The 12,540-nt window shown below is 38.2% G+C and overlaps 1 protein-coding gene across 1 annotated transcript; it reads right to left on the minus strand.

Annotated features, from left to right (window-relative positions):
* Positions 1-10,763: 10,763 nt before the first annotated feature.
* Positions 10,764-11,699, minus strand: LOC107810269 (uncharacterized). The gene is made up of 2 exons (XM_016635023.1): positions 11,397-11,699; positions 10,764-11,012 (listed from the first exon to the last, which is right to left on the minus strand). Exons 1-2 carry the CDS (start codon positions 11,697-11,699, stop codon positions 10,764-10,766), a joined length of 552 nt encoding a protein of 183 aa, XP_016490509.1.
* Between the last annotated feature and the right edge of the window lie 841 nt (positions 11,700-12,540).

Genomic DNA, 12,540 nt, shown 5'->3' on the forward strand with positions numbered 1-12,540 from the left:
AATAACAAGCCATCTTGTGGCATCAAAACTAGACCCTCAGCCTCATATCAATCAAGCCACCTCGTGGCGTACATATCTCAGGCCCTCGGCCTCAAATCAATATCAGTGTTTCCTTACAACATAGGCCATCGGCCTTACTCAGTCAAAAATCCTCACAAGCCTCTCAGGCAATAGTAAAATAGTGTTTCTCAGCCCAAACATCATTTAAAATATCATTTAAGTCTTAAAACTGAGTAAACATAGCTGAGTAGTAAAACAGTGGAAAATAACATGACTGAGTTCAAGTATAAAGTCAAAACAGTGAGAAAACATCAATAAAAAGCCCTGAAGGTTCAAATAGTTGGCACTAGGCCCAAATATGACATTCATACCAAATAATAATGATAGTAAATAATTTTCAATCAAATACGCGGTAAAATCATCAATCGGGACGAACCAAGTCACAATCCCTAATAGTGCATGACCCCACGCTCGTCATCAAGCGTGTGCCTCACCTCAATATAGCACTACGATGTGCAATCCGGGGTTTCAAACCCTCAGAACATCATTTACAATCATTACTCACCTCGAACCGGCTAAATCTCTAGCTCGCGACGCCTTTGCCCTTCGAATCGGCCTCCATGCGCATCGAATCTATCCAAAATCAGAACGAGGATGTCAAAATATGCTAAGGGAACGAAGCCCAAGCGAAAACAATCAATAAAGGGCACAAACCCCAAAATTACCAAAACCCGACCCCCGGGCCCATGTCTCGGAATTCAATAATTTTTATACCAATAAATTCCTTATCTTCTCACGAGTTCTTACATATCAAAAGTTCAGAAATCCGACCTCAAATGGTCCATCAAATCCTCAATCATAGGTCTCCAATACTAAACCCTAGTTTTTCCCAAATTTCACCCTTAATTTCAATAATTTCTAGTTCTAATCCGTGAAATAATAGCATAGGAATGAGGTTTAAGTCCAAATCCCTTACCTCATGAAGTTTTCTTGAAATTCCTCTTTTAATTCGTCCAAAAGCTTCCAAGCCGAAGTCAAAAATGGTGAAATAACTCAAAATTCGCGAAGGGGACACTTTATACCTTCTGCCTAGCCATTTACGCATCTGCGACCCTTTAACCGCTTCTGCAGTACCGCATTTTCGATCATCCCTCCGCTTCTGCGGAAATCACTAACCAGCCCAAAATCGCATCTGCGATAAGCCTTCCACATCTGCGACTCCGCAGATGCGGCCATCCTAACCGCTTCTGCGGTTCCTGACATTCTTCCATAATCTGATTCTATGGATCCTCTTCCGCACAGGCGGCGCCGCACCTGCGGTCCCCAATCCGCAAGTGCGAAAATACCAGAAGTAGCAAATTCAGCTGCTGCAACAAAAATCCAACTTCTCCGTTAACCATCCGAAATCACCCTGAGGCCCCCGGGACCTCAACCAAAAGCACAAACATAACCCAATATCTTATTCAAACTTGTTCCAATCATCAAAATACCTCAAATAATATCAAATCACCCAAAACACATCGGATCCAAGCCAAACTTTCTAAAATCTTCTGAATTCCGCTTTTGATCAAATACCCAACCAAACCACGTCCACGTCCGAATGACCTGAAATTTTGCACACACATCCCAAATGACCCAACGAAACTACTGCCACTCTCGGAATTCTATTCTGACCCCTATATCAAAATCTCGCCTATCAACCGAAAATCGCTAAAATATCAACTTCACCAATTCAAGCCTAAATCTACTCCGCACCTCCAAAACTCATTCCGATCACATTCCTAAGTCATAAATCACCTCCCGAAGCTAACTGAACCATCGCAACTCACATCCGAGCCCTCTAACACATAAGTCAACATCCAGTTGACTTTTCCAACTTAACTTTCCTTAAAAGAGACTAAGTGTCTCAAACTTCACCAAAATCATTCCGGATTCGATCCGACTAACCCGATACCACAAAATACTGATGACAAAACATAAAGAAGCATAAATGGGGAAAACGGAGTGGTAACTCATGAGACGACTGGCTAGGTCATCACAAAAGTAAATGCTATATCAGTTGTATTGATAATGCCCATCTATATTCATGTATTCATAATGTCCTGATTTATATACGGTATTCATTATTCACCTTCCTATAGCTTTATATACTATATTCATTAAATCCTGTAAATAAAAATGTCATTTTTGTATTAAATGTATTCATATATGTCTTTATTTGTAGTAAAGAAATAAGCATGTACTGCTGTATGTATTTTATTTAGCTATTATATTTACTGAGTAAATGTTGAATGTATTTTATTTATCAGCTCATGATTTATCTTTTATATGTATAAAGTTGCAACGACCCAACCGGTCGTATAATCCTGATTATATCGTGTTGTATGTATATATTTCAACATCTGCTTATATAGGTACATGATGTGTATTCTTTTCTGCTGCATATACTATATTCAAATAGATAATATATTAATGTATTGCATTTTTGTTTATTTCAAGGGTGTAGAAAAGAAGCTGCCTGCCGACATTCCTGTTGCTGGAGTTCCCCATGGTAATTTAAGTGGAGACACATTAAAGGACTCTACATAGGAGATGCTTGACGGTAGTGATTTTAAAAATGGAGGGCCTACAGAATTTGAGATATGTTATTAGTTATAAAAATTCAAGTTGTTATTAAATTGAATAAGTAAGATTTACGTGTTCATACATTTTTTGTTTTAGGATATTGGAGTACATTTCCTGTTGTGATACCTAACAAGGAATCAGATTGACATCAGATGATCCTTGTTGAATATATATTAATACAGAGGTACCAAGTATGATACCACTCAAAACTGCCAAGGATTTATCTGTGTCACGATCCAAAATCCCAACTCGGTCGTGATGGCGCCTCTCGTGAGGACAAGGTCAGTCAATCAACAAAACAATACATCTCTTTATAATTACTTAGCAGGAATAAGTCTAAATCATGGGCAATATAATCTTAAATGCGAAATAAACGTGATAGAACAAGGAAAATCATCCCAACTCAGCCCGAAATCGGGGTGTCACAAGTCATGAGCTACTACAGAGTTTACTAATATTTTACAAAGTCTGGAATTATCATAAATAACAAAGATAAGGGAGAAAACGGGGTTGCGGACGTCAACAGCTACCTCGTTACTCCTAGTCACCGTATGGCCTGGAAAGAATCAGCGCTCAGAAGCGAACTTAGCTCTGCCTGTATCTGCACACATGATGCAGAGGGTAATGTGAGTACCCCGACCCAGTGAGTAATAAAAATAAATAACGACTGAAAACATGAAATCTCATAACGGCACAATATAGCGCTATCCCAAGCAGTAAAATCAGTTATACAGTAAAACAGTGAGTATCAGATAATTCTTCTTTTAAAACAGTAAAGACAAATAATTTTTACAGTAAGGATAATCAAAAGCTTGCCCCTCGGGCTCAATATGTAAATCTCAGTATAGTATCAGCCCTTCGGGCTCACTCCCAACTCACCAGCACACAACATCAGCCCCTCGGGCTCACTCCCAACTCACCACACACAAGCAACGGCCTCTCGGGCCCACTCCCAACTCACCTGGGTACCTGCGCTCACTGGGGGTGTGTACAGACTCCGGAGGGGCTCCTACAGCCCAAGCGCAATATCAATAGGCCTGAAAGCCTTCACACATCACACACGAGGCCTGAAAGCCTCCTCATATAACACTCGAGGCCTGAAAGCCTCCTCACATCACTCAACATATCCTCACGTATGGCCCTCGGCCTCAATCAGTCCAGAAAATAATCATAAGCCTCTTGGGCATCAGTAAAACAATAGTGCTCAGCTCAATAACATTATAAATATCATTAAATCTCGAGTTGAGTATAAATGTAGCTGAGTTCACAAAATAATATAATTCAATTGGACTGAGTTCAAATAATATTTCAATTAGTGAGGAAAATAGTGATGTAAATTCACAAAAGATTTCAGATAATTGGCACGAAACCCAAATATGGCAATAAGCCCAATCATAATGAAAAACAATAAATCTTTATCAATTACGCGATAAAAATATCAATTGGGATGGACCAAGTCACAATCCCCAATAGTAAATGACCCCGCGCTCATCATACAACGTGTGTCTCATCTCAACATAGCAGTATGTTGTGCAATCCGGGGTTTCAAACCCTCAGTGCATCATTTAAAATCATTACTCACCTCAAGACGGTCCAACGTCTACTCCGCTATGCCCTTGCCTCTCGAATTTACCTCTTCGCACGTCGAATCTGGTCAAAACCACAACGAATACATTACAATAGGCTAAGGGAATATAACCCATCGAAAAGACTCGAAAAATATCGAAATTCACGAAATTCGCAAAACCCGTGCCCCGGGCCCACTTCTCGAAAAATTACGAAATTTACATCACTAGATTCCTCGTCTCGCCACGAGTCCGCACATATCAAATTTATCAAAATCGGAGTTCAAATGACCCCTCAAATCTTCATTTAATTCTCTTAAGTTTCAAGCTCTAAACCACCATTTTTGTCCATAAATTACTTGAGTTTTCAGCTCTAATCCATGTATTTAACTTGGAAATAAGTAGAAACAACTCACCTTTGATGCTTGATGAAATCCCCCTTGAAATTCTCTCCAATCCAAGCCAAATGAAAGAAATGAAAGAAATAAGCCAAATCCGCGTTTTAAAGAATCTGCCCGTGCTTCGTCGAGTTGTACCTTGCACTTGTGCTATACAAGTTGTACATCCTATTAAAAATTTCCCTTGTCGGACACCTTCTGCTTAAACACCCATAACGTCTTGTATAAATATCCAAATAACAAATGGTTTGAAGATTTAAAAACTAGACTCGAAGATCTTTAATTTGATAGGTTGTACACCATATAACTCTTTATATATCCCGAGATATGAGCTTCTAAAGCGCATCCGTAAATTCTGTCGAAATCGCTCTACCAGCCATTTTCGATCCATCATAACTTCTGAGATAATATCCAAATCATGAATGGTTTAACTTTCTGAAAACTAGAATGTAAGGGCTACAACTTTTGTGTTTTGCAATTATTCTGATTTCTTATAGATTACAAGATATGAGCTTCCAAACTGGACACCTCGCGCCTGAAATTTTCTGGGCACAGCAGAAGCCTAAAAATTTCTGCAATTTTTTTCAAAGATGAAATAGTCCGTTTAACCACCCAAAACTCACCCGAGGCCAGTGGGACCTCAACCAATCATGCCAACATATCCCATAATATCGTTCAAACTTGTTCCAACTTTCGTAACGCTCAAAACAATATCACAACACCAAATTCGCATCGGATTCAAACCTATGAACTTTGAAATTTCTAACTTCTACATCCGATGCCGAAACACGTCAAAACTAGTCCGAATGATCTCAAATTTTGCAGACAAGTCCAAAATGACATAACGAAGCTACAGCAACTCTTGGAATTCCATTCCGAGCCTCGGATCAAAATCTTACCTATCAACCGGAATTCGCCAAAATACTAACTTTGCCGATTGAAACTTAATTCTACACCGGTCATCACAAAAATATTCCGGACACACTCCTAAGTCCCAAATAACCTAACAAAGCTATCCGAACCATAAAATTCGCATTTCGAGCGCTCTAACACATAAGTCAATATCCGGTTGACTTTTCCAACTTAAGCTTCCTTAAAAGATACTAAGTGTCTCAAACCTTACCAAAATCATTCAGGAATGACTTCAAATTTTTGCACACAAGTCACATTCGACATTACGGACTTGCCCCAACTTTCGGAATCGCATTCCGACCCGATATCAAAATTTCCACTTCCGGTCGAATTTTCTCAAAAACCTTCAAATTTCTATATTTAGCCAAATGACTCCAAAATGACCTACGGACCTCTGAATTTACTTCCGATCGCGCTTCCAAATCCAGAATCATCATATGGAGCTACTCCCAGTCTCGAAATTCCAAACGGACATCAATAACACTGAAATGCATTTTAAGTCAAACCGATGCAATTTCTTCTAAAATGCTATCTTACACAATAGGCGCCAAAACGCTCCCGGGTTATCCAAAATCTGATCCGGGCATACGCCCAAGTCCGAAATCATCATACGAACCTGCTGGAACCTTCGGATCCTAATTCCGAGGTCGTTTACTCAAAATTCCAATCCTAGTTCATTTCTTCAATTTTAAGCTTTCAAAATGAGAATTTCCATTTAGATTTGACTCCAAACTTCCTGAATTTTAATTCTGACCATACACACAAGTCAATATACCTGAGATGAAGCTGCTCATGGCCTCAAACTGCTGAATGACGCGCCGGAGCTCAAAACGACCGATCGGGTCGTTACAATCTGATGATCCACATAGAATACAATATGATATTCTACCTCTTGCCGCTCAAATGCTTGGAGAAATACATGTGTCTCAATTTGAGTTGCCCGGCGAGGACCTTCCAAGTCAGATTCTTGAAACAAGAGTTGTGATACATCCTACAACTAAAGTTGCAGATGCAACACCATATGTTACCTTTGCATAGGAATCAGCGTCCTAGTCGATGTAATTGTTCGCCTTACGAGACAAACTTTGATTCAGCCGGTTTGTACCTTGGTACACAAATATATATATTCTGATTATTCTCTGTTATCCAATTAAATTGTATCAAACTGTATTTATATCACTGTGTTCACTATATTTAGATGTCCTTATTTATGACTCTGATGAACTATAGGTAGTTCTATGAAGTTGACTCCCATTTTTGACAAAAAATATCCTTTTGAAACTGATTTTATTACGGGGCCACATGATACTTCTATCTTTCAAGAATATACAATCTGGGTTCATGATAGTCTGCTTGCTAAACATGATCAAATATAAGGTTTATTCGTTGTATAATGTATGATTTACCTTTTATAATATGATGATTAATGCTACTTTTTTATAGCTTCTTTTAGAAAGGATAAGGATGATCATTACAGGAAACATAGGTCCACACTACCTATCCTTTCGGATTTTTGAGTTCATCAAGTCACTAACAAAAATTGATTTTACCTTCAATCATTTGACGGGAAACTATGAAACGACGATGTAAGATATATCCCTTATGTATTCACATTTAGTAACTTGTATTTAACTGTATACGTTTATTTGGCCACCATGCTAAATTGTTTGTATTTACTAATTCACATCATATTAATGTCATATTTTACTACTTGAGGAAGAAAGTAAGTATGACCAAAGTAACACACACAAATACACCACCATCTACTGTATATGCAAGATACAGATTGCTGAAATTTTCGACAAGTATGCTGATACAAGTAATGATGCAAGTGTAGCCAAAGAAGAAGATGTTGTATGCGAATACATAAGGGACTACCAGTAGCTAGCTGATGTATCATGGTATACAGTCGATAATGTTATGATACCAGACAACCTGAAATAGAAACTTCATTGGATCTTGGGAATTGTATCATTTAAGGACAGGTGTATCAATGTATATGACTCCTACCGAGTAACATGTCATGTATCAGAAAACTTAATCATACTATATGTAGACACCGGATTTTTGACCCTCCCCGAGAATTTTCACATTTTTAGCGTGAATATGTGAAATTGGGTCTAATATAGCCATTTTAACTATTTTTACTTTATTTCGTTGCAAAAAGAAAAAAATCACAAAAAATATATATATAAATTTTAGTTTATGTATTTCTCATAAACTTGAAAAAATACAAAAATTGCACTTTATTTTTGTACTTTATATAATTTCGAAAATAACCAAAAAATATAGTTCTATTAATGTTTTGTAGTCATTTTAATTTCTTAAAAATACAAAAAATATTACTTTATATTTTTTACCTTTATATAAAAACGAAAATTAAAAAATAGTTTTATTGATATTTTGTAGCTATTTTAAATCTTGAAAAAATATTAAAAAAGATATAGTTTTGTTTTAAATATTAGTCTTATTTTTGTAGTTATTTTGCTTACATAGGATTAGTAAGCAACGTCGTGTTCTTGTTCTCGGATCCGGGCAAAAGAATAAAATTCGGGTTCAAACTACCCGCTTTTAGGCCTAATTTTCGGACCTAGCCCATAATAATCCGAGTTCGCCACACGTGGGGAACACGGACGGAATCTCATACACGGGGAACCCCACCACGCGTGGGGAACACAAGCCTCGAACCCCACCACGCGTGGGGCTCATTTGTCTTGGCCAAAGGGATCAAATAGACGGACACACATTTTTGGAAGGGGGGGATTTTAAAAAAAAATGGGAGGAGTACTGTAGATCATCTTCTTCCTCAGAAGAAGAAAACCAAAACCTAACAGCAAAAAACCCTAACCTCTCCGGCTGTTCATCGTCTTCCTCCCTTCTTCCTGACGAAAACCTTAAACAAAAAACCCTACTGAGCCCGACCCCAAACCACCTGCTCCGACGACACCATCTCCCTCGTCGTCTCGCAACCAGTCCGTCGTGACTGCCCCCCAACCCCGACTCGACCACCCACCACCTTCTCACACAACCACCAAACAAACCCAAACCAGTCGCCACCCCCACTGCGTCGTCACTGCGCAAGGTGACCATCCAGTCGCACCCCCACATCCAAACGACTGCCTGCATCGCCCAAACACCACCTTCAACCAACAACCTCCCGTCGAACCCCCTCCTCCTCACGTCCAGCAGAACTCCCACCTCCATCACCACCTGCTGAACCAACCAGCCTCACAACCAGCAGAAAACCTTCACCAACCCACGTCCAAACATCCCTCCATAGCTCCCCTTTCCTCACCTCCAACGACCCCTTATGTTGCAGCTTCACGCAACAGTTGCTGCGTCGAAAAATACAGCAGCTGTTGCTACGTCGCTGTGTTGCTGAGCAGCTCAGCCGTTGCTTCAGTCCGGTGAGGTTGTTTTGCTCGTCGAGGTCCGGTACGTCGAGGTCGCTGTCCGAGGCGTCAAGGTCCGCCTACGGTTCGTCGCGTTTCAAGGATAACGCTGCCTCGCGGTTAGTTGTTTTTTTTCCAGATTTGTTTGAGGCATTGTTGGCATTTTCCCTCGTTGCTTCAGTAGACTTTTAGTTGTTCCCTGCTCATATGTATATGGTTATTCACTTGCTTCGTTTGATATGAGCCTATGGTTGAGATTCTGGCAAAAGGTGCATAATTATGCCTAGTTTTCTTTTTGTTGTTGTTTTGTTTAAGTTTTGTTTCTGTTACTTTTATTATTAGGGAACATTGAAGTTAGGTTATAGATTTATTTTTACGCGATTTTGCTCAATGGACATAGTCTAGTGCCATGCTCTTAGGAGTTGCGTAAATATGGGCTTAAACCGTTGGTAGGAGTAATCCTTTGAAATCAGAATCCTAAGTGTGTCATTTTAGCAAATTCTATGTCCATCGCAAAGTAAAAAAAAAATAAAAAAAAAATAAAAAAGAAAAACGAGGCAAGCTTCGCCAAAAAATAAAAATGCACAGATTGCGGAGCCCTCACAAAATATATGCATTAAATACTTAGATTCCGGGTCGGGACGTTTAGCGAATTTCACGGCCCTACCCCAAAAATAATAATGCGCTAGTTGCTTTAGGCGCGCCTTTAATAATGTTATCTTCCTAAACTCGGGTGCACATTTATGTGACCCAAATCCAAATCTCAACGAAATCGAAATGTGTCTCTAATCACGGGTACATTGATTGTGACGTGGTCTGAGATGCATTTCCATGACGTTGTAAATTCCTTTTAATAATAAATGAGACGAGCCTCGACAAACAAAATGTAGAAGCTGCGGGGCCCTCTAAATGTATATATATTAAAAATACTTAGAATTCGGGACATGCCGTTCAGCAAATTTCACGGCCTTCCCCAAAATAACAATATGTTAGTTGCTTTAGGCGCGTCTTAATAATTTATTTTTCTTAATTCGGGTGCACATTTATGTGACCCAAATCCAAATCTCAACCGAGTCGAGATATGTCAATAACCACGGGTGCATTGATGTAACGTGGTTCGAGATATATTTTCACGACGTTGCAATTCTCGTAAAAAATAATAATAAAAGCGGTCAAGAGTTTAAACTTGCACATAGGTTTTAACATGTATAAAATCAGATAATAAAGCCAAATATAACAGTTGAGCGACCGTGCTAGAACCACGGAACTCAGGAATGCCTAACACCTTCTCCCGGGTTAACAGAATTCCTTATCCGGATTTCTGGTACGCAGACTATAATATGGAGTCATTCTTTTCCTCGATTCGGGATTAAAATTGGTGACTTGGGACACCCTAAATCTCTCAAGTGGCGACTCTGAAATAAATAAACCAATCCCGTTTCGATTGTCCTTTAATTGGAAAAAACTCCCTCGCGCCCCTCGGGTGCGGAAAAAGGAGGTGTGACACTATATATATGCATATTCCTTTAATATAATCATTCAAGAATAATAAAGTACATCAAGAAACCAAGTAACACAAAAATTTCAACCTAAATATAATTCATCAGTTCAAGTATCGAAATACAAAATCTTTAACACATCGACAACAAAGATGAGAGAAATTAAAATCATAACATCAACTCATTCCTATGTGGAATATTTCTACAAGTATGCTTATTATGTCAACCATGCCCACATACACTATACGAATTTTGACTCTTCTTTTGAAGTGATTCACTTAATAGCTTATCAAGCTTCTTTTTTGGACTTCCAGGAGGTCTCTTCCATTTGAGTGGTAAGACTACTTCCTCTGATATATTTTCTGGTATCTTCTATTCATTTCGGTCAGGGAGAGGATACACAGGGACTTCGTATGTCGTTACAACAGTCATTGATTTGTAATAGTCCGAGCAATAATCGTTCGGCATTAGAAAGTTGCTCTTCAAGACAGTCCAAGCATGTGAATATGGTAACTCGTCCACTTGGAACCTCCCACAACTGCAAATTTTCTTTTGGATGCAAACGGTGTAATGCCTTTCTTCATCATTCACCATGTACAAGTGTTCAGTTGATGGTATAACCTACATAACATGGAGTAAATTCAATTTTGGACATTGTAGAAAGCATGTATATATCCATGAATACATGCAGTATGTATTGTATGCATGAATATATGTGGCATGTATATATGTACTATCTCAATATACATATACAGTTTGTATGTATTCCTACAGTTTATATGCATGTATCAGAGAAAGCTGTATTCAATTATGTATCCATCTATAATATATATATATATATATATGTGTGTGTGTGTGTGTGTGTGTGTATAACATAATTACAACTATATATATATGGAATAATACATGTTGTATTCATATATGCATTCAGAATAATTACAGTATGTATTCATATATCAGATTTTAGTCAATGCAACTAAATATAGCAAACTAATGAAAACTTACAGTCATATGTGTAGACAGAGTCTTATTCAATGTTATAATCTCTTGATATTTTTTCCCAAGTATTGTGAACGTGTATATAGCATCTTTTTTATTGTTGCAATTCCAGCAACCAAACATCTTCCTAACTTCTTCTAGAAAATCATAGATTGGTAATTCTCTTGTTGATATAAGTGCCGAATTGATTGACTCAGCAATATTTGATGTCATAGTCCATCCTTGGTTAACAGGTGTATACAACATACCCCACTTTTCGTATCCAGCTAATTCCAAGTAATCTTTCACCCGAATATCTACCTTCTCCATATTTTCCATTAGACTATCAAATTCATCCTAGGTGTATGTTTTTTCCATTCAAAGTATACCTCACTCAACTTCTCATGACTCTTTTTGAATTTCTTGTATACATTATTTCATAAATGCCATATACAAGCAAACTGTGGTACGATAGGATACACTCTGGATACAGCTTTGTTGATGCTCTCATTCCTATCAGAAAAAACGCACATGTTTTCCCCTTCTCCCTAAGCTTCCTTGAATTTCTCAAAGAACCACAACCAAGAAACATCATTATCTGAATCAACTACACCATATGCTAGTGGCAGGATATGTCCTGTAATTACAATTGCAGACAAACACAATATATTAGTACTATTGTATTAAATACTTAGAAGAGCAGTTTGTATGTTAGTGTATCATGTATGTCTTATTTTTGTAGTTAATTGACTTACCCGCACCATCCAACATGCTAGCCGAAATGAAGGTCCCTGTGTATGTTGATTTGATTTTAATGCCATCCACAATGATGACGGGTCTACAATAATCGAATCCATTTATAAAATCATACAACGATATATACAAATACATGAACTCATTTTCAGGCATTTTTTTTTCATTTTGATATGTGAACTAGGATAAATTGTATCCAAGGTATATAAGTACCCCGGTAATTTATTGCATGAATCAATTGGTTCTCCCCTTAAGAATTTTACTGCCTTTTCTCTAGCGCTCCACGCCAACATGTAACTAACTTGGACACCAAAGTCCAATTTCATATCATCAATTATATCCTTTGGCATGTATTTCCTCTTATGATTAGTAAACTTGGATCTATTCATGCCCTTAATAAACCTACTGGTTGCTTGAT

Source organism: Nicotiana tabacum, chromosome 8, assembly GCF_000715075.1.
Source record: "Nicotiana tabacum cultivar K326 chromosome 8, ASM71507v2, whole genome shotgun sequence".
Classification (NCBI taxonomy): Eukaryota; Viridiplantae; Streptophyta; class Magnoliopsida; order Solanales; family Solanaceae; genus Nicotiana; species Nicotiana tabacum.